General features: G+C 37.9%; 3 protein-coding genes across 3 annotated transcripts; 1 reads left to right on the top strand and 2 right to left on the bottom strand.

The window, feature by feature from the left end:
* Positions 1-9,546: 9,546 nt before the first annotated feature.
* On the bottom strand, positions 9,547-11,803 carry LOC148772679 (uncharacterized). The gene is made up of 3 exons (XM_088820700.1): positions 11,156-11,803; positions 10,770-11,048; positions 9,547-10,584 (listed from the first exon to the last, which is right to left on the bottom strand). Exons 1-3 carry the CDS (start codon positions 11,801-11,803, stop codon positions 9,547-9,549), a joined length of 1,965 nt encoding a protein of 654 aa, XP_088676826.1.
* Positions 11,804-12,411: 608 nt separating this feature from the next.
* Positions 12,412-13,597, bottom strand: LOC105965874 (Bifunctional inhibitor/lipid-transfer protein/seed storage 2S albumin superfamily protein). Its single transcript, XM_088818775.1, has one exon. The coding sequence runs from the start codon at positions 13,533-13,535 to the stop codon at positions 12,678-12,680; it is 858 nt and encodes a 285-aa protein (XP_088674901.1). The 5' UTR covers positions 13,536-13,597; the 3' UTR covers positions 12,412-12,677.
* Positions 13,598-18,889: 5,292 nt separating this feature from the next.
* On the top strand, positions 18,890-22,965 carry CHX15 (cation/hydrogen exchanger 15). The gene is made up of 3 exons (XM_012990420.2): positions 18,890-19,418; positions 19,837-20,832; positions 21,481-22,965. The coding sequence occupies exons 1-3, from the start codon at positions 19,197-19,199 to the stop codon at positions 22,786-22,788; spliced, it is 2,526 nt and encodes an 841-aa protein (XP_012845874.2). The 5' UTR covers positions 18,890-19,196; the 3' UTR covers positions 22,789-22,965.
* Positions 22,966-24,165: the final 1,200 nt, after the last annotated feature.

The raw sequence follows: 24,165 nt of genomic DNA, 5'->3' as shown, positions 1-24,165 counted from the left end.
TAAAAAGAAGCAGGGAAGAGAAAGAAATGCTATCGATTGTATTGTTGCTGCATTTTACGGAGTTCTTGTCTGATTATAGTTAGGTTTACTACTGACCAGACTAGCTAGTTTACCATGTATGTACTTTTTTTCTACAAATCATATTGTAAGGAAAAAATCTTTGGTAAATTTTATATTTTTTTATTTGTTGTTATATGTCTTGATTTGTAGAGGAAATTTTGATTCAAATAGTGTCTCTATATTTATAATATTTGATTTCTTTTATTGTTTCGTGTTCAGGGCAAACATAAATGGGTACAGATATGCTTCACAAATTGTAGTGAATGAGTGACAACATTCAAGTTGTCACTCTAGGTTCATTTAACTAGTGATAACATTCAAGTTGTCACTCTAAATTCATTTTATTAATGACAATATTTCAGTTGTCACTCTAGGTTCATTTTATTAGTGACAACATTCAAGTTGTCACTCTTCTTGGTTAAGTAACAACATGAATGTTGTCACTTTAACTAAAATCTATAGTGACAATATTTTGTAAGTTATCACCAATGAGCATTAGCGACACAGAATCAGTGACAACGTAGTGACAACATTATATTGGCACTGAATCTCATTTGTGACAATTTTATGATCTAATGTGACAACTTGTGTTGTCACTAAAATTCATTTTTCTTGTAGTGTAATAATATTTGCCTCATAATTGAGGCCGTGATTGTAGACGTGTTGCTAATCATTTCTTCGTACGAAACAAACAGTTGTAACGTTGCGATTTTGAACTAGCTAGACAGTTTTGGTTTCAAGGTTTGGAAAATATGTTGAAGTTTGTAATGTAAAGTTAAAAACTTGTATTGCATTTATAACCCCCTATAACATTTAAATTATTAAGGTGGTGTTTGCAAACGTTTTTTCAAAGTGATTATGAGTTTTTTTTTTGGTTCAAAATTATTTTTTTTAAACATTAAAAAGCTCATAATCACTTTGGAAAAACGTTTGCGTAGACCACCTGATGCAGCGAGCGTTGTAAGATGAATCCGGCTTGCCAAGATAACCAACCTTCTTTGAATCTATACAATCTTAATGGACAAAATTGCAGAAACAAAGGCATCCAAGTACTGAAAATACTTAGGAAAGTAAGAACAACCCTTGAGTTTTTTTTTTTATTTTTCTCCAAAAATCTCCCCCCACACTAATCTAATACAACTTATTATAAAAGCATAAAAGAAACTCATAAGACACAAATGAGGACTTCCACATGCATTCACGTGAAAGACTTTGACCATTTATTTTCATTTCATTTATTTAATTTTAGTAAAGGTAATTTTAATGTTTCTTGCTGTCAAAACCTCTTGGAATTCTTGTGCATTTGTCTCCAGACCTTCTTAGTAGTTAATAGCCATTAACACTACATCATCCTCCCCCAGTTGAGAAAAATTCGCCCTCGAATGTGCAGCTTCATCTTCAGAGTTATCACCATCATATGGAAGTAAATGTTTCACATTAAAAACATCAGACGTGCGGATATGACTTGGAAGCTTCAAGCGGTAAGCATTGGCATTGATCTTTGCGATTATCTCCAAGGGCCCAATTTTGCGAGCCGATAATTTATTATACTCTCCCACGGGAAATCGATCCCGGGTAAGAACTGCCCAGACATAGTCCCCGACTTCTGTTGAGTGTAGATATTACACTCAATACGTTTACTTTGCGTGGATCTTTTGTTTAGATTTAATTATATTTGTGCTTTAATTGATTGATTTTGTGTTTTATAGGTGAAAAACGAGAATTAGGTGTCCGTGAAGACAAAAATATCAAAAAGAAAGGAAAAAGTTGCAAATAAGGAAACAAATCAAATTCGAAGAAGGAATCTCGCCACAGCTTTGACAGTGTCCACCATTTCGAGCATATCTCTCTCATACGAACTCCGAATTAGGTGATTTTGACGGCATTGGAAAGCTAATTTCAAGGGCTACAATTCTTATTTACTCAACATTCCAAAATTCGGACTCCAGCCTGGCACAAACCGACGAACAAATCCTGATGGGGGAAAGTGGCGGAAATTGATTCCTATTAGGTTTCCACTACTTCCTTATCAAGAAAAGCCTATAAAAACAACAAGTCTCTACACCATAAGCACGAAATTTTACACCACAAAACGCGAAGAACGAAGATCAACGAAGACTCAAGCATAGTTTTTCTTATTTCTTTTATTAATTCTATTTTATTTATCATAAGAATTACGAGTAGCTAAGATTTTAATCTAGGATTTTGTTGGAACCCTATGTGGGGATGGTGAACCCGTTTTCTTGAGATTATGCAATTATGATTTTATGATTATTTCTTCTACTTGTTATGATTGTTAGTGCATGAACTTGATCAATTTATGTGCTTTATTTATGATTATTGGGATTGACTCGACAGAGCTATTTTGATAATTAGACGGTAAGTATAAGAATCTTCGAGTAGTTTTCACCGGATGAGTGTGTCAATTGCATGTGGTGTCGTAGACATACAGATATCACCTTAGGTAGCCAATTACGAGACTTGTTAGTTAATGTTTTATTCATAATTTGTTTGCATAGACATATAGTGAACCGTTTATGAATAATAGACTCATAATACACGCGACAACGGGTTATGAGTAAATTAGTGTCTCGGGTTAATAATCATGAATCATATATTTCATAATTGAGGGGTTTTGGGTGAGCAATTCTTGCATAGGGGGGAGATAAAATCCTAGGTCCGTTTTATTGATATTTTCTCGTGTTTATTTGCTTTCATAATTAGTTTAATTGTTTAATTGATTTAATTTGACAAACTTGCGTAGGCTGGATAAAAATCATAGTTGTTAGAATTTGGTACTTAGGATTAGATAATTTGAGTATTCCTTGTGGGATCGACATCCGACTCTCACGAGTCCACTTTTACTACTTGTTTGCGATACGTGCACTTGCGTGTTAGGTATTTAGCCCCAACAACTTCAAACTCCAAAACGAGACGTTTGCCATCTGCTGCTTGTGTGTACTTGGCAGTAGCTTGTAGTAGATTTTGTTGAGTAGCCCGATGGATATCCTGAATCTGAGTAATGAAATCCCCAGCCTTGCTATTCATGCTTTTCACACTTGGTAGTGGTGCCAAGTTTAGCGGGGCTCGTGGTTCATAGCCATAGTTGATATAAAAAGGACTGAATCCGGTACTACGACTGTGAGAGTGATTATACGCAAACTCGGCTTGGTACAATTTTTGATCCCATGACTTTAAATGATCCCCGACCAAGCTCCGCAATAAATTTCCCACTGAACGATTAACAACTTCGGTTTGCCCATCGGTTTGGGGATGATAAGCACTACTGAAATCGAGTGTTGTACCGGAAAGTCGCCACAGACTTCGCCAAAAGTGACTAAGAAAACGCGTATCTTGATCAGAGACAATGGTTAAAGGTAACCCGTGCAAGCGATACACCTCCCTGAAATACAAATAAGCCACGTGACTCGCATCTGAAGTTTTTTTGCAGGCAATAAAATGAGACATCTTTGAAAAGCGATCCACGACAACAAAAATCGAATCCATTCCTCGTTGAGTTCTTGGCAGTCCCAATATAAAATCCATGCTAATATTTGTCCATGGTTGAGTAGGTACCGGCAGTGGCATGTATAACCCGGCATTTGTAGCTGTGCCTTTTGACACTTGACAAACTCGGCAACCTTGCACAAATTTTGTAACTTCTCGTCGAATAGACGGCCAAAAATAAGAATTTGTAACCAACTGTAATGTCTTATCCCTTCCCATATGCCCTTCATTATGTAATTCCTGAACAATTTTTGCTCGAAGACTGCACTCCGGCACGCATAATTGAGTTCCTTTAAAAAGAAAGCCGTCGTGCAAAAGAAATTTAGATTTCTCGCCATTTTGAACAGCAAACATTATCCTTGAAAAGTAAGGATCAGTGAGTAGTAACTCTCGAAAAGTCTCAAATCCAAGAACCTGAGTATGCATCATTGTAAGGAGATTGGAACGACGACTTAGTGCATCGGCGACTTTATTCGTAACACCAGATTTATGTTTAAGAACAAAGGTGAACCGTTGCAAATATGCTGCCCACTTCACATGTCTGTCCGAAAGCTTTTCTTGGGTGTGAAGATGCTTCAATGCTTCATGATCAGAGTACAATATAAATTCCTTGTAAGAAAGGTAAGACTTCCAGTGCTTTAGAGCTTGAACCACGGCGTAAAATTCCAAGTCATAAGTGCTGTAATTGAGTTTTGGCCCGCTCAATTTCTCACTAAAAAAAGCGATTGGCCTCCCATTCTGACTAAGAACTGCCCCTATACCGATTCTTGAAGCGTCACAATGCAGCTCAAAAAGCAAAGATAAATCGGGTAAAGCGAGCACAGGAGCTGAAGTTAGCTTTTGCTTGATGATTTGGAAAGCCTCGGTTGCAGCCTCACTCCAATTAAATTTTCCAACCTTCATACAGTCAGTTATAAGAGCCATGATAGTACTAAAGTTGGAAATAAATCTCCGATAAAATGACACTAAACCATGAAAACTCCGCGCTTCATGAATATTCGTATGAATAGGCCATTGTTTAATGACTTGTACTTTCGATTCATCAACACTTATCCCATCTTTTGAAACTTCATAACCAAGGAATAAAACTCGATCAGTCATGAAAGCGCATTTTTTAAGAGCAGCATAAAATTTGTTCTCACGTAATAATGAAAGAACTTCTTTCAAGTGATTCAAATGTAAGTCGAGGTCAGCACTATATATCAAGGTATCATCGAAATAAACCACCACGAATTTGTTGGCGTGAGTTAAGGGATTGAGAATAAAAATATATTCTTTCCATTCTACTGTAACGTGATTGTTGGGAAATTTATGGTGTAGAGTAGATACAGTACTTACTTAGAATAGGAGATCTATGTGTGTATATATATGTATCTCGTATATTCTCTTCAGTATAATAATAAAATATATTCCTAGATCAGACATGGTATCAAAGCCACCATAAAAACCTAATACTCATCCATACCTCTCTACCCACCCACCCACCCATGACTAATCCTGATGAACACCCAACTGGTGTTTTGGATTCTTCAATAACAGCCATCACTGACAAAATGGCTGAGGCCTTCTCCCGGCTGCAACCACCATCTGTTACTACAGAACCCGCTGCTGCACCGATCAGAATTAAATTGGACGGCTCTAATTATGCTCTTTGGTCTCAAGTTGTCGAGATGTATATCTCCGGCAAAGATAAATTGGGCTATATCAATGGTGATATTACTACACCCACTTCGACTGATCCTTCCTTTCGTAAATGGCGTACGGATAATGCTATTGTCAAGGGATGGCTGATTAATTCAATGGATACATCTCTAATTGGGAACTTTATTCGTTTTTCAACTGCCAGACAAGTTTGGGAAGCAATTGCAACCACATACTTTGACGGAAATGATACTTCTCAAGTCTACGATCTTCGCCGTCGAGTTTTGCAGCTGAAACAAGGAGGGGGATCATTGGAAAAATATTACAATGATCTCCAAGCATTGTGGCGAGAGATTGATTTTCGACGACCGAACCCAATGGAATGTGCAAGAGATATTCAGAAACATAACTCCCTTATTCAGGAAGAACGTGTCTATGTATTCTTGGATGGCTTAGATGATCGGTTGGACAAAATTCGAGGAGATGTTCTGCAGATCCGCCCATTTCCGACAGTCGAGGAGGCATATGCTCATGTCCGTCGAGAAGCAACTCGACAAGCTGTTATGAACACTGGTGGTTCAGAGATGATAGCACCAGGTACCGTTTTAGCCACCAAGGGCCTTCAACTTCGTCCCTCTTCTACAACTGCTACAGCTCGTCCCAACAAAATAAAATCACGTCCCTCTACTGGTGGTGAAACATGCTCACATTGTGGTAACTCAAAGCACACACGCGAGGCATGCTTCAAATTACACGGTTACCCAGATTGGTGGCACGACTTACAGGCAAAGAAACGTAAAGATGGTGGATCGTCAAATGACGTCACTGGACGGGCAGCTGTGGCGACTTCATCCGCACATCTTTCTTTCACCCCTCCGCCAACCCAAGATTCGGAATCAGGTAACCATGGTTCAAGTAACTCTACTGCCTTTGATTCTAGTTCTCGGGATGATTGGCTATTGGACTCCGGGGCCACCGACCATATGACATTTACACCTGCGGATTTTTCGTCTCAATCATTACCTCGCCGATCCAGTATTGCTAATGCCAATGGCGCCATTTCTCCAGTCACTGGGGCTGGAACTGTGAACCTTTCCTCTACCATGCCTCTACTAAATACATTACTTGTTCCATCTTTATCACATAGGCTTCTTTCCGTAAGCCGGCTCACAACTGATCTTAATTGTGTTGTGCTAATGTATTCATCTTTCTTTATCATTCAGGACATTCTGACCAAAGAGATTATTGGGCGTGGTACTAAGAGGGGGGATCTCTACTATATGGAAGAATGTAGTGTCGGTCGCGCACATCAGGCAACAAATTCTCGGAATATTGTGGAAGCTGAAGCTCGACTTTGGCACCGTCGGTTAGGCCACCCGTCTTTTTCGTATATGAAACATTTGTTCCCAGATTTATTCTCTAAATTACGGATTGATGAGTTAAGATGTGAGACATGTATCTTGGCCAAAAGCCACCGGGGTTCATTTCCGTTGAGTTTAACTAAATCTGATACTCCATTTGCATTAATTCACTCCGATGTGTGGGGTCCCTCCCCAATTACTACTATCTCGGGATTTAAATGGTTTGTTTTATTTGTTGATGATTGCACTCGTATGAATTGGCTTTACCTGCTTAAAAATAAAGATGAAGTTTTGAGTGTATTTAAAGCATTTCATGCTATGGTCCAAACCCAGTTTTCTGCGAAACTCCAAGTCTTGCGGTCTGATAATGGTGGTGAATATGTGAATCATCAATTCCGAGCATATCTTCAGCACCACGGCATCATTCATGAAACTTCATGCCCTCAGACTCCTCAACAAAATGGAATTGCCGAGCGTCGAAACCGCCATATCCTTGAAACTGCCCGAGCTCTTCTAATTGGAGCCCATGCTCCACAGAGGTTCTGGGCTGATGCCATAACTACTGCCGTACATCTCATCAATCGAATGCCCTCTAAAGTATTGAACTTTCAAACCCCATTGCAGTCACTTGCAAATTTCACTTCAGTGCCTGCACATCTAATGCTACACCCTCGTGTTTTTGGTTGTGTTGCTTATGTCCATCTCCATAAAAATCAACGGACGAAGTTCGATCCATGTGCTCGTAAATGTATTTTTTTGGGCTATGGATTTCACCAAAAGGGTTATCGGTGTTTTGATCCGATCTCGAATCGCACGTTTATCACTATGGATGTCACCTTTGTCGAAACAGAAACCTTTTTTGCACCTCGTTCTTCTCTTTAGGGGGAGACTAGACTTGAAAAGCCGAACTGGACAGAATTGGATTGGCCAAACTTACCAGAAACAATTGCAGAAACACGACAAGAAGATCATGCAGTTGAACACCACCACGACACTACATCCTCCTTCCCCTCTACAGTACGCGACGACCCAACTCCTCAAAATGATCCTGAGGTAAGCTCTATTAACACCAATGTTACAACAATTCCTACTAGTTATTTCTTACCGAACAGGCAAAATCGTGGGAAGCCTCCAACTCGATACTCTCCAGACGCTAAGAACAGGGGGTCGAGGTATCCCATTGCAAATTATGTGTCCACAGAAAGAATGTCCACTCCACTCAAAAAATTGACGCATAATATTTCAACGTGCCAAATTCCGACGAGAATCGAAGAAGCATTGAACGATTCAATGTGGACCCAGGCAATCAAAGAAGAAATGGAAGCATTAATGAAAAACAAAACATGGGACCTAGTGCTTTTACCGGGAGGGAAGAAGACAGTGGGATGCAAGTGGGTGTTCTCTATCAAACACAAGGCTGATGGATCCATCGAAAGATACAAAGCACGACTCGTGGCAAAGGGATATACCCAAACCTATGGTATAGATTATCAAGACACCTTCTCACCAGTAGCTAAGTTGAACACCATTAGAGTTCTCCTATCCCTCGCAGCAAATTTAGATTGGCCTCTACACCAATTTGATGTGAAAAATGCCTTCCTTCATGGTAGTCTTCATGAGGAAGTCTACATGGATATTCCTCCAGGGTACTCAGTTGCCACAGGAACTAAGGAAGTATGCAAGCTAAAGCGAGCTTTGTACGGTTTAAAACAGTCACCACGAGCATGGTTCGGACGATTTAGCATGGCAATGAAGAAGTATGGCTACATGCAATGCAATGCAGATCACACCTTATTTCTCAAAAGACAAAAGGGAAAGGTAACTGCTCTTATCATTTATGTCGATGATATGATAATTACAGGGGATGACCATCAAGAGATAGCAAAACTTCAAGAGCAACTAGCGAGCGAGTTTGAAATGAAGAATCTCGGAGGCCTCAAGTACTTTCTTGGAATAGAAGTTGCCAGATCTAACCAAGGTATCTTCTTATCACAAAGAAAGTACATCTTGGACTTATTATCAGAAGTTGGACTGCTGGATTGCAAGCCTGTAGATACTCCAATTGTTCAAAACCATAAACTTGGGATGTATCCGGACCAAGAGATGACTGATAAAGGAAGATATCAACGATTAGTGGGAAAACTAATCTATCTCTCCCATACTCGACCAGATATTGCATATGCTGTCAGTGTGGTGAGCCAATTTATGTATTGTCCGAACGAGAATCACATGGAAGCCGTAATTCGAATTCTGAAATACTTAAAGTCCTGTCCTGGAAAAGGAATCATGTTTTCGAAGAACAAACACCTCAATGTTGAAGGGTATACGGATGCAGATTGGGCCGGAAATATTTCAGACAGAAAATCAACTTCAGGATACTTCACATTTGTTGGGGGAAATCTTGTGACGTGGAGAAGTAAGAAACAAAAGGTAGTGGCACTTTCTAGTGCAGAGGCGGAATTTCGAGGTGTCGCTAAGGGACTATGCGAACTCCTTTGGTTGAGAGGCTTACTAACCGAGATTGGCTTTGCCCCCACATCACCGATGAACCTCTTTTGTGATAATAAAGCTGCCATAGATATATCACATAATCCGGTTCAACACGATCGGACCAAGCATGTGGAGATAGATCGCCATTTCATCAAACATAATCTTGATACCAATGTTATCCAACTTCCCTTTGTAAAATCTGAAGATCAACTTGCGGATATACTTACAAAGGCTGTGTCAAGCAAAGACTTTCACAACTCACTGATCAAGTTGCGCATAAGGGATCCATATGTATCAACTTGAGGGGGAGTGTTGGCGTGAGTTAAGGGATTGAGAATACAAATATATTCTTTCCATTCTACTGTAACGTGATTGTTGGGAAATTTATGGTGTAGAGTAGATACAGTACTTACTTAGAATAGGAGATCTATGTGTGTATATATATGTATCTCGTATATTCTCTTCAGTATACTAATAAAATATATTCCTAGATCAGACAGAATTTACCGATGAAAGGACGAAAGAGTTCGTTCATTGTGCGCATAAAGGTACTCGGAGCATTTGACAACCCAAATGGCATGACCGTCCATTCATAAAGGCCCTCTCGAGTCTTAAAAGCGGTCTTCCACTCATCTCCTTTGCGAATCCGAATTTGATGATATCCAGATTTTAGATCAAGTTTGCTGAAGATTGCAGCTCCACTTAGCTGATCCAATAAGTCATCTAACCGCGGAATAGGAAAGCTGTAGCGTACCGTAATTCGGTTTATTGCTCTACTGTCTATGCACATGCGCCAAGTTCCATCTTTTTTTGGTATGAGCAAGGCAGGGACACCACACGGACTGAGACTCTCTCTCACGTATCCTTTCTTTAGCAACTCTTCTACTTGGCGCCGCAACTCCTCATGCTCCTTCGGACTCATACGATAATGTGGGCGATTCGGTAATTTAGAGCCCGGAACAAGATCGATTTGGTGTTGAATCTTTCTCAAAGGAGGCAAATCAACCGGAAAGACATCCGAAAACTCTTCAATTATTGCCTTAGCCTCATTTGGAACCTCTACCTCTATGGAACTTTCAACTCCAAGTACTAAATAAACAACACCAAATTTATTCATTTCTTTCTCGAATCGATTAATCGCCAACAAACTTGATCCCGTATCATCCCGAGGTTGACGGCTGCAATCTTTACTAAGGAGGAGACGAATTTTTATCTCATCGAACAAAAAACTATATGTATTATTTCTTCCATCATGACAAGCACGTCTATCGAACTGCCACGGTCGACCTAAAAGAAGATGACATGCATCCATCTTGACAACATCACACCAGGCCTGATCCTTATATTTTAAACCAACGGAAAAAGATACCAAGCATTTTTTTGTCACAGCCAGTTCACATCCCTTTTCGAGCCAAGATAATTTATACGGACGAGGGTGTTTTACAGTTGCCAAATTTAATTTTCTCACTGCTTCTTCAGAAACAACATTTTCACAACTTCCAGAGTCAATCACGAATTTACATACCTTTCCACCGATTGTGCAAGTGGATTGAAAAATATTGTGTCGAAGCCAATTCTCGTTATTGGATGCATGAGGAGCAAAACATACTCTCCTGACAACCAAAAGAGGACCTGTATCGCCGCTTACAATTTCTTCATCAGTATCATAAGAAGGTTCTTGTTCCACTTCTTATAAAATTTCCTCGTCACCTTCAACAAGGAGATTTTTCCCAGATCTATCTCCTTTCCGACATCCGGATGCCTTATGACCAGGTTCGCCACATTTAAAGCAACGGGGTCCACTCGAACTAGTTCGCACGGAATTATTTGGGGCTGTAGGAGGATGTTTTGCTGTTGTACTATCTGATAAAGTGGGTTTGGAAGAATTTCCAACACCACGAGGGGCTCCTCCGCTACTTGTCCAACCAAGATTCTCGGGTCGCCGATTAAATTGTTTTTCCAAGGAACACGCTCTTTGATGTGCTTCTGCTACAGAAAAGAGATCAAATAAATTGAGAATTTCCTGAATTTGAGGGCGCAACCCACCAATATATCGTGCCACTGTTTGCTCGTCTGACTCACAAAGATCATTAAACAAAGCCGGCCAACTTATAGAACTCTGTAGTATAATCATCTACCGACTTGTTCCCTTGTCTCAAATTCTGGAATTGTTGGAATAACATACTTGCGTAATTGTGCGGTAAGAACGCTGCACGCATATACTTCTTTAATTTATCCCAAGATGTAATCCTCTCTTTTCCTTGCCTAGTACGATTAGCTTTGTTATGTTGCCACCACGATGCAGCTCTTCCACGGAATTTTGTAGCGACTAAGCCAACCTTCTTATTTTCTGGCACTTCCTTGAAATCAAGGATCTCCTCAGTAGAAGCAAACCACTCCAATAATTCCTCGGCTTGAAGGTTGCCATGAAATTCTGGAATATCCACTCTTATACCAGATTCCCATCTATGTGCACTAGAGTTTTCTCGATCTCCTCTAAAATAACCTCGTCGTTGGCGATGTGTCTCACCAAATGGATTTTGAAAGTACTCTCCTTCTACGTCAGAAAATTCGTCGTCGACCGATGGTTGGGGTGATGGATTATGTTGGTGTTGATTTCGTAGTTCTGCGTTTTCACGCATCAATGCTTCCACTTGCTGAGTTAATCGAGCTATTTCATCACGTTCGTAAACATCGTTGAGATTGGCTTCTCGACCACGACCACGTCCTCTAGTACGGGCCATTCTACAGGAAGCGAGCGCAGGCTCTGATACCAACTGATGCAGCGAGCGTTGTAAGATGAATCCGGCTTGCCGAGATAACCAACCTTCTTTGAATCTATACAATCTTAATAGACAAAATTGCAGAAACAAAGGCATCCAAGTACTGAAAATACTTAGGAAAGTAAGAACAACCCTTGAGTTTTTTTTTATTTTTCTCCAAAAATCTCCCCCCATACTAATCTAATACAACTTATTATAAAAGCATAAAAGAAACTCATAAGACACAAATGAGGACTTCCACATGCATTCACGTGAAAGACTTTGACCATTTATTTTCATTTCATTTATTTAATTTTAGTAAAGGTAATTTTAATTTTTCTTGCTGTCAAAACCTCTTGGAATTCTTGTGCATTTGTCTCCAGACCTTCTTAGTAGTTAATAGCCATTAACACTACATCATCACCTAACTAAAGGACCAGAAGCTATTCAATCGCGCTGGGTATAAACTGCGTCCAAGTACAATTGCTCGGAAAACCACACGATAAATGTAAACAAGAATATACCTGCAACCAGTCGAATAACACCGCACTTTCTTATAATTCCAAAAAAAAAAATAGCCCAATTATTTTTTGATCGGAAAATAAATTTTATTAACCATAGCACAAGATGTGCACTAAAAAAAAACACAAATAAACATTACATTTATTTTATTTTTCACAATTCCACATTCATTAGCACATTAGTTATTATTGAAGCCCATGGCACATGCCCCTGAATCTGTACCAAGAGAAGCACAATTTAAAAGCACCAACCAAAATTAAACTACTCATTACAAAAAAAGAAAAGCAAAAAAAAAAAAAAAAACCCCATAAACCCTAGTTGAAAACGACGTCGTTCAGACCAGCGGCGGGCACACAAAACCAGGCGGCGGAGTAAGTCCACAGGTTGCCAGAACTTGTAGGGCCAACGGCAGGAAAATATTCAGGTTAAGCAGTTTCAGTCTTATCGTCGTGCATAGGCAAATCGCCGCCTCCAGCTCAAGCAGACCTTGAAGCACCGGACAACATATGTTTTCGATCGGATCTCCGATTCCGATATGTATCAATCCTCCTAGTACATCAAGACAGAGCCCCAGTTTCAGCGCGTTTATCGGACACGTGGCGGCTGGAGGTGGGCTGACGCCTGGTGGTCCACCTCCACCGCCACCGCCGCCACCGCCGCCGCCGCCACCGCCAGGAGGCGTGTAAGGTGGGTAGGAGGAAGATGGTGGCGGCGGTCTTGTGACGGGAGGGTTTGTTATCGGCGGTAATATCCGGGGAGGGTTAATGATTGGCGGAAGGATCCCGCCGCCGCCGCCCGGAGGGTTTGTAATCGGCGGCGGCATGATTATTGGCGGCACGACGACGGGTGGATTGACTATAGGTGGGAGGACTCTGGGCGGTGGGTTGACTATCGGTGGGAGAACTCTGGGCGGTGGTCCGCCGCCGTGGTGTGGCGGGGGAGATGGGCGGGGGGTTCGTGGAGGGAGTGGTCTGGGGACTGGAGACGGGCGGTGTTTGGGCGGAGAGGGCGGGCGGTGGCGGGGAGTGGAAGGAGGGTGGGGGCGGGGAGTTGATGGGGGCGGAGTGGGGCGGCCGTAGGGTGGGTAAGGTGGTGGGCAGTTTTGTGGTGTTTCTTGAGAGTAAGATGGTGGCGGTGCGGTCAGCATGCAGAGCATGCAGATGAAGAACGTTGCTTTTGTCTTTGAACCCATCGCTTTTATTTAGGGTTCATATATTATTTTTTTTTTGTTTTCTTGAGTTTGTGAAATGGGGTCTGTTTGGAAGATTTTTATAGTGGAATTTCATGGAAGACCCGTGAATATGTTTGCTAGCTATTATATTATTAATATTTAAGGATGTTTTTTTCTGTCTTCATTTGATTTTTAATCACTATTGTTTTTATTTCACCAAGGTAGGACGGGAAATTAGATAGTACACTTGGTTATTTCCACATATATATATAATTTAGAAGATTTCACTAAATTTAACATTGCAAAAATGGACGTGTACGTAAAACGATTTATAATTGATGGGGGTGATTGTAATTATCCAAATATAAGGGGTCTTTTGTAATTTGACCATACCTCAGAGGTGGCCGTAATTTATCCTTATATATATTAACATCATTCACTTTTGAGGATATTTCATGCAAATTGTTTGTAACCGAGGGGAATTTGGTGAATTTTTTCTTCTATACAAGGCGGATTAATGCAAAATTTTATTTATTCATTTAAAACTTGAAATCTTTTATTATTACATTTATTTTACAATATGGAAAATAAAATATTAGCAGTGGCGCTGAAAGATGGAACACATTTTCAAATTTTGCCGTTTTCAATAGCATGAATCTTTTACTCATTTCGATTTCCAAAATTTCATCCAAGTTCTTTTTAAATGGGATCGAAATTGGATGTTACATAGAATTTTAAAAAATTCCAATTTCTGATACGATTTTAATTTTATGATTTTTTTTTTTAAATTGATTGTTTCAAAACTATATATTTATATAATTTATCTTGGATGTAAAACTAATATAAATCCTCTTCATACTTAGGTTAATATATGATGTTGATTTTTAACATAATGGGGGATTTCATGAAGGAAAAAAAATAGAAGGCAGAGAATTTTACACAATAAAATTAACATATAGTAATCATGTATAAAACTAGAAGTTAGTGATTGCGAGTTAAGTCAGTTTTAAGTGTTTATTTCTAAAAGTTTGGGGTGTTTGCAACTATTTCGGAAAATGAACTTAAATAGAAAAGACAGAGTTATGGGTGCTTTTAAAAAAATAGCTTAAAACAGATTATTTTAATAGAAGCAAAAACAAAAGTTAATTTTGCAAACACCTTAAAACAGATTATAAGCAAAAAAAAACTCATAATCATTTAAAAAAAAAACGTTTGCAAATACCACCTTATTCTAATTAATAAACGCAGAGGAGGGATGACTTATAAGTATGAAACCTTGACTACATAAACATATACATTTTATTTTTTCATTATATATATATATATATATATATATATATATATATATATATATATATATATATATATATATATATATATATATATATATATATATATATATATATATATATATAAGTGAGAAATAAGAGAATGTGGAGTTATGGAAGAGAAGAAGTGGGAAATTGAAGTGGAAATATTTTTGTAAGTTAGTTAGGGAATTGCGAAATTCAATATGAATCCGTGAATTGCAAACTAAATCCGTGATGTGTTTTCGTCCCCTTTGATTTCAGAACAATTTCAGCAATTGCACACAGTTTCATGCTTTTCATTCTCTGTTTCCATGCATATATGCTTCTCAAAAAAAAAAAAAAAAAAACACTCTTCATTATCCATATTATATATAATACGCAGTATATTTTTTTCCTGAATATTATTTTAAGCAAAACTGGAGATGTGCATATTTTTTTCGGAATTTCTATTTTTTTCGATTTGGTTTTGGTTTCTTTAGTTTCAGATCAGGGCATTGGTATCATTGGTGATATGGTATAAAATTAGGTGTTTTCATTTCTTGAAATTTATGAAATTTTTAGAAGCTTATAATGGAATTGGAATGGATTTCTAAATTTCATTTTTATTTTGTTGAATCATAATTGGAAGTCATTTGTATTGCTCCCAAAAAAGTCAACTCATTTTGACTCTCATCCCATGTCCATTGTTTTGTTTTACTATTTTTTAATCCATCTATTTTATACAATTTGCTATTGTTTGGGTACACGTTCAATTCCATTTTAAGCTGAACAAATAACTTGGATAATCTATTACATAATTATACCTATGGGGAATTGAATAGAATAAGGGATTATAGATTTGACTAAGAATGAAAAACAAACAAAAGGTACTATAGCAGGAATGTAAACTAAACAAAATGATATATGAACAGCTTTTTCCAACGATGAAAAAGCTAAGCTTTATGTTACGGTTCAGTTTCCTTGTCATGTTTTTTCGTCCAGAACCAACTGGCGCTGGCGCCAACAGCCCATCACAAAGCACATTCACTGGAACCCTAAATCTGATCGAAATCGAGCACTTAGATTTATGGCCAAGTCTCTCACTAACCCTAGATTTGAACTCTCTTGTATTTCCCTCTCTCAAAAGATGTATTCATTCGTTCACCGTAGAAAGAAAGATCTCATAAATCAACAAAGATTCAAATTGTGATGTTTCTTCCCACTCTCTGTGATCATATTCGCAGAAGGGCTTACTATGTAGATGAAAAAGTTGATTTGTCTCTAAAGCAGAGAGCAAGAAAGGAACGGTCATTGTCATAGTGAAATAAGTTGATAATGAAATAGCTGAAGGATATTTTATTTTTTCTATAAAATATTGTTTTACGAAAACAATTGTAATTTTTAATATGCTAATGAGATGTACGCTTTTTGTTACAATTTATAATTTCGAATAAATTGATGAATAAAAGAAATTTGATTTCTCATTTGGCATCCTAAAAAAAATACCACTGAAAAATTTAAATTATCTTCACTAGTTTTAAAATTAATTCGGTGTCCAATTATGCATGATTTATTCTGTTTTGATGATGCAAAGTACTACTAATTTTCTTCGAGGTGCAAAGCGCCAAAATATTAGAAATGACAGTGAATGAACACAATTCTTAGAGAATAAAAACTAGGAAAAAAAATAGAATTGTACGTATCTGGATATCTGTTATGAGTTCTACATTATCATGTACGTGGCTTATTTTTGGGGTTCGAGGAAATTCATGCAAGTAATATATATGTGAATTATGTCATAATTATTTTTGTCTGAGTTTGAGAAAATATTTCTGAAATTACAGCGAATTAATAGCACAACTGTTGTCCTCTTACAGAAATTCAATCAGTTCCCGTTTCACGAAGTCCTCACGTGAACTCTCTTTGCTTTTATTCACAACTTTCTTTTTTTCTTCTAAATTCTAATGATAGGGGAAAAAGGAAAATCAAGAAACAAAACGCAAATTGATTAGTTTTAAACTGTTTCTCACATATTAACAATTAGCAAAAGAAATAGAAAATGACTGAAAACACTTATTATTAATTATTTCTTATAATTGGATTATAAATTGAGAAATAACTTTGATTTTTTTCTTATTAAGCTCAATCTAGCACGGACACGGAAACGATGATACGTGGAAAAATAGAAATGGGCGCGGGAAACGGCATATCCGAAAAATTGGGATACGGAAACTTGGGGAATACGTATAAATATTAAAAGTACAAGGGTATATTTATAAATATGCTATATAAGTTTTTATTTATATATTACTTTTTCATTATATCTCCATACAAATATATTAAAAATTAACATTATTATCAACTATCAATTTATAGGTGATCAATAAATCATGTAATTAATTAGGAAAGTAATAAAAATATCTGATTTTTACTATTCAAACATGTTTATAACTCTTTAAAAATTGCAAAATAGCCCATAAAGTGTTCGACAGGTGTTCTTGAGTATCGGACACGAAATGTGACCAAAATACAAAAACATTAAAAAATTGAAGTTTACGTGCTACGTAGATAAAACCACATATATCTTTGCATGGAGTAAGTGATAAGTAGGAATAACATATAAGTCAACATAATTTATTGATCATTTTGGAATTAACCAATAATTGTTGGTAGATAATTCTAAAAGATTCTAGAAGAGCCCAAATTTAAATCCCCAAATCCCAAAAAAAAAAAAATTCCATTTTCCCTCTAAATGATTAGTTAATTGCATATATCATATTTCCAACAAATAGAAACGGTCTATAATTAGGATTCAAAACTTGGTACTGCACTTGTGCGAGCTCTTAGGCTATACGAGATATTGGGTATCTCTCAAGTTACGGTGGAAGGCGATTTCTTTTTAGTTATAAATGCGATTCGGACAAAACTTGTTGCACGGGAGCTAGAATACATCTTTCGCAAATGTACTCTGGATATTGCGCGCTCTCTTTCAGTTTCATCATGTCGTGAGGGAGGAAAATACGGTGGCGAATCGTCTGGCCAAGTGGGCTTACACAAATCTAGTCAATATTTTTTTTTTCCGGAGTCAGCTTGCCGTTTGAGGTTTGGGCCGCTTAGACAAATTGGGCATTGCAACTTATATATAGTCCATGATGGGTTTAATTTTTGGTGGAGAAGCCCAGATTTATGTTTATTACAGTTTGACCCCCACCTGGGGTCCTGCCGCAATTTCCTATTCTTCAACAGACTTCTCTTTGGAGGACAGCACAAAGATTGATTATTTGCATCAGTTTAGGTTGTTCTAGTTTTTTACTTTTTTGCTTTCTTACCCCTCTTTGGGGCATTTGTGTAATAGCCCAGATAGGTCTCGTTTTGATTTTTTTTATGTTATGAGATTTAATGCATTCCACCGCACGAACACTTCTAGGAGGTGAATAGTCCCGTATCCGACACTTGGACACGTCCGGACACGGCTCGGACATCCGTGTTGGGCCGTATCGTAATTTAGCTAAAATTACGACACATGTGTCGGGCAGTGTCCGCAATTTAAAAAAAAGTTAGGACACGGCTCTTATGTTTTAAGAGAAATACCTAATAAAAAATACACATTTTCTTTTCTTTCTAACACATATTTCATCTGTCTCCTTTGAGAGTCCACCCAAAAGTCCAAAAAAACTCTAGCGACAACGGCGACCAAGAACACGAGCAGCAAGGCCGAGCGGCTCTCTTAAGTGATTTGGCGACTTATAAATATATTTTTACAATTTATAAATATACCCCTATATTTTTAGAATTTATAAATATACCCCTATATTTTTTATATTTACGCGTATCCCGCGTATCGCCGTGTCCACGTATCCGTGTCCGTGTAGCATGGCATTTCAACAAATTAAATATAATTCTTCCCTGGCTGCAATCATTTTAATTATTTATAAGGTTAATTCACTGGCAAAGCTGTGAGCAATTCTTTCTAAATATACAAAATTTCCAGACAAATATTATCCATTCAATATACAATCACCTCCGCATGCAGCGGGCAGCCACTAACAACATTCCATAATGTTTTCAACTTTCAACCAACTCTTCACCAAAACAACCAAAAAAAATTATTTCCAAGTTTTTTGGCAATTTTCTTTTTCAATTCTACATTTCTTCCTCCTCTAATTAATTCTTATAGCAAAATCCATAAGATTCTTATTATTTTTTAATTTTTTTTTCCAGTTTTGTATCTTCAAAGAATGACGATATCCATCGTTACGATGATAGCGTACGAGGAATAATTAGCTGACAACTCGACAATTAATCTTCAACGGTTTATTTATATTAAATATATATATATATATCCTTGTGTGTGTATATATAGAGATATAGATACACGTAGGAAGCAAGAAAAATGTCGGAGCAGGCGGGGACCATATCGAACAAGTCGGACCAGACGATAGTATGCTATTCTCCGACGATGATAACGACGAATGGGATTTGGCAAGGGGATAACCCATTGGACTATTCTCTTCCCCTCTTCATTCTTCAATTAACCCTAGTTGTTACCACAACTCGCCTTCTCGTCTTTGTCCTCAAACCCCTTCGACAACCTCGTGTCATTTCCGAGATTCTTGTAAGTCTCTTAATTATCTCTATTTACATTTGTGTGCAGAGGCGGGGCCAGCATAGGGCTTGGGGTCCATAGCCCCCAACATTTCTCGAATTCCTATGTTTTCATACCACAATTAAACTTAATTTCATTCAATTGTGAGTATAAAGAGTAAAGAAAATTTTGTTTTTTATCCTTAATTAATTATATTTTGTTACATGGTCGTATAATACAGTTAAATCTCTATAAATTAATACAGTCGGGACTAGGGAAATTTTATTAATTTAGCGAATTATTAAATTATCGAGTTAATAATTTTACACGTTTTCACCGAGTCGGGACCGAGAGAAACTATTATTTAATCGAGATTATTAATTTATCGAGGTTCTACTGTAGTAGTAATAATTATAATATAAACTTTTGGTCTCTTACATTGTCACAGGGAGGCATAATCTTAGGACCATCAGTACTAGGAAGAAGCACCAAATTTGCAGACACAATATTTCCTCTACGAAGCGTAATGGTTCTCGAGACGATGGCAAACGTAGGCCTCCTTTACTTTCTCTTTCTAGTCGGTGTAGAAATGGACATCGGCGTAATCAAACGCACCGGGAAACGCGCACTAGCCATCGCAATCGCCGGCATGATTCTTCCTTTCCTAATCGGAGTCTCCTTCGCCTTCATGCTTCATCAGACAACCGAGCTTATAGCCCTCGGCACTTTCATCCTCTTCCTCGGGGTCGCGCTCTCCGTCACTGCTTTTCCCGTGCTCGCGCGTATTCTAGCCGAGCTAAAACTCCTCAACACCGACATCGGAAGGATCGCCATGTCATCGGCCCTCATAAACGACATGTGCGCTTGGATACTACTAGCGTTCGCCATCGCCTTGGCCGAGAATGAGTCCATGTCGCTCGCTTCGATTTGGGTGATACTCTCGAGCGTGGTGTTCGTTTTGTTCTGCGTTTATATAGTAAGGCCTATCGTTTCGTGGATGGTTCGGCGAACCCCCGAGGGAGAATCAATTAGCGAGTTCTATATTTGCCTCATATTGACCGGGGTTATGATCTCTGGCTTTATAACCGACGCGATCGGCACGCATTCCGTTTTCGGTGCTTTCGTTTTCGGGCTAGTGATCCCGAACGGGCCGCTCGGTGTCACGCTTATAGAGAGGCTCGAGGACTTTGTGTCGGGGCTTTTGTTGCCGCTTTTCTTCGCGATTAGCGGCCTCAAGACGGATATCACTGCAATACATGGATTCACCACGTGGGCGATTTTAGGCGTGGTGATCATTCTTGCTTGCGCCGGAAAAATTGCGGGGACGCTTCTCGTGTCTCTCTATTACAAGATTCCCTTCAATGAAGGCCTCACTCTTGGTTTGCTAATGAACACTAAAGGACTTGTTGAAATGATTGTTCTAAATGTGGGTAAAGACCAAAAGGTACTATACTAAACTCAAATATAATGTTCACAATATTGTGTGTATTCATTTCTTATTGCAGTATTATTGTTTTCTCTATTAGATGCTTAACACAGTTAGGAGGAGTGTAAATTGGAACGAAATCTCCGAATTTTTTTCCAGTTTCAATACTAAAAAAAATGATTTTGGAACAATATTTTTCATTATGAAAGTTCTGATTTCCGAATTTTGTTTGGAACGTAATTGGAATACATACTATGTTTCAATTTTTCGATCTGATTTTAATTTCTAAAATTATGATCATTTTTCAAAAAATACACTTACAATATCAACAGTATTATGTATTTTATGATACATGTGATTAAACAAATGAAAATTGTGAATTATGTTGAATATGATCCGAAAACTTCCAATTTTGGAACATGTTATTCATTTGAATTTAAGATATTTTTTATTTTTTGATTTTCGATCAGATTTGGATTTTTTTTTTAAGATAATGGGAATTAGAAAAAATGAGAATTTTTCGAAAGTACTAATTTCAATCTGATCCATCTGATTTCCACGGCTAACTATACTAAATCATAACATCTACCATATATCAATATACAAAAATATAAATGTACCTGGTGTAGCATGTTCCGATCTGATTATGCACTCATAATAATGTAGGTTCTTGATGACAAGTCTTTTGCAATAATGGTAATCGTAGCGGTTGTGATGACAGCGATTATCTCCCCGATCGTCACAACAATATACAGGCCAGCCCGGAAATTCACACCGTACAAGAGAAGAACGATTCAACGAACGAAACCAGAGGGCGAATTCCGTGTCCTCGTGTGCATCCATACGCCGAGAAACGTGCCAACAATCATCAACCTCCTCGACGCCTCCCACCCGACCAAGAAGTCGCCGATATGTACGTACGTCCTCCATCTCGTCGAGCTAACGGGTCGAGCCTCCGCCATGCTCATCGTCCACAACACTCGGAAATCGGGCCGGCCCGCCCTGAACCGGACGCAGGCTCAGTCGGACCACATCATCAACGCGTTCGAGAATTTCGAGCAGCACTCGGGCTTCGTCTCGGTGAACCCGCTCACGGCGGTGTCGCCGTACTCCACCATGCACGAGGATATATGCAACGTGGCCGAGGATAAGAGGGTGGCGTTGATCATCGTTCCGTTCCACAAGCAACAAACGGTGGACGGTGGGATGGAGGCAACGAATCCGGCGTTTCGAACGATCAATCAGAACGTGCTTGCAAACGCCCCTTGTTCGGTGGGAATCCTAGTCGACAGGGGATTAAGTGGATCAACGAGGTTGGCTGCGAACCAAATAGCTCACCATGTGGCCGTTTTATTCTTCGGCGGGCCAGATGATAGAGAGGCGTTAGCGTACGGATGGAGGATGTGCGAGCACTCGGGGGTTAACCTAACGGTTCTACGTTTCATAGTTGGAGAAAATGCGGTGGAGCCGGTGGCGGAGGCTCGTCGGAACCCTAGCCAACGAGAAATGTTGACGGTCGCAACGGAAACCGATAGGGAGAGACAGCTGGACGAGGACTATATAAACGCTTTCAGGGCGAGGACGATGGACGATTCTTCGGTTGTGTACGACGAAAAAGTGGTGAATCACGGGGAGGAGACGGTGGCCGCGATAAGGTCGGTTGATCCGATGCACGATTTGTTTATCGTGGGGAGGGGGCAGGGTTTGATATCGCCGGTGACCGCAGGGCTTACCGACTGGAGCGAGTGCCCGGAGCTAGGCGCGATCGGGGATTTGTTGGCTTCGTCGGATTTCGCGGCGACGTACTCGGTGCTGGTGGTGCAGCAGTATGTTGGGATTGAAGCTCTTGGGGATGGAACGGCCGGAACGCCGGATAGCCCTAATCGGCAACACGAACAGCAAATTGAGTTTGGGAACAGACGGCCGCCGCCGCAGCCACCTCGAGGACAAGGTTTCTTCCAACCGCAACCGTGAAGCCGGCGGTTGGAAGATAAAAATCTCACATTGAGTGAGGTTCTTGTTTTTCAGATTTTTTTGGTTATTAGATATTTTACAGATTAATGTTGTAGAAATTGTTTACATTATGTATATTAGTAATATAATTTTGTATACAACAACATCGGTGCAAATATAATCTGGAATTCTGGATCATTTATTTCAACTAGAATTTATATTCGATGCACGGGATAACATTTCAAAACGGAAGGAAAAAATTATCTAATACGCAAAAAATATAAAAAAGAAAAAAACGACTTCAAACAAAATATTTTCATCCGATTTTATAGTTTATGCCCTTTTCAATTGCTAAATAATTTCTTCTAAATCCCAATTTTGTTTACAAAATAAATATAACGACAATAAATATACTATAATCCAAAATTATGGTACTTATTTTCTTGAATAATTTGTATCTAACAGGTATGTTTGTATATTGGAATCATTGAAATGTATGCCAAATATCTAAAATTTACACAAAATGACATCTTTATAAAATTTCATCAGGAGATAAAATTATTATATACAAATTGATATAAATTATTTATCGTACTATGTATTATTCTATATTTTTTACAGAACTTAATATCTAATCATACGAGTTCAAAACTTTATAGTAAATCATATTCATATAATTAGTAATTCTACAGAAATTATATATGATATGTGACATCCGCAAGTGAAAAGTCATGTGACATTGTGTAGCATGCACGATATGATAAAAAATTATTGTATGGATTGATTTTCACAAATTTTTATTTCTACTATTCCATATTTTGATTATACTTGATATGATTGTAAGCTTGATTTCAAATGAAGAAGAGGTTGAGGTTAATGAAATTGGATATGCAATAGAAACAAAATAATTTGTACATTTCTTGATTTCTAATATAGATTTATATATGTTTCATTGCATATATTTGAATAAATTTTATTTTATATTTATAGTTTTTTGTAGCGATATTAATTTGTTAGTCCATTAATATTGTTTTTCTTGCAATTAATCTTTTGAGTAAAATGAATTATCCATACTTCTACGTACCATGTAGAACATGCAACATATTCATCCTTCTCCATTTGCAATTATTATTATTATTATTATTATTATTATTATTATTATTATTATTATTATTATTATTATTATTATTATTATTATTATTATTATTATTATTATTATTATTATTATTATTATTATTATTATTATTATTATTATTATTATTATTATTATTATTATTATTATTATTATTATTATTATTATTATTATTATTATTATTATTATTATTATTATTATTATTATTATTATTATTATTATTATTATTATTATTATTATTATTATTATTATTATTATTATTATTA

This window comes from Erythranthe guttata, chromosome 1 (assembly GCF_056151865.1).
Source record: "Erythranthe guttata isolate IM_541 chromosome 1, IM_541, whole genome shotgun sequence".
In the NCBI taxonomy this organism is placed as follows: Eukaryota; Viridiplantae; Streptophyta; class Magnoliopsida; order Lamiales; family Phrymaceae; genus Erythranthe; species Erythranthe guttata.
The sequence above is the reverse complement of the archived record's forward strand: the minus strand, read 5'-3'. Positions and strand labels throughout refer to the sequence as shown.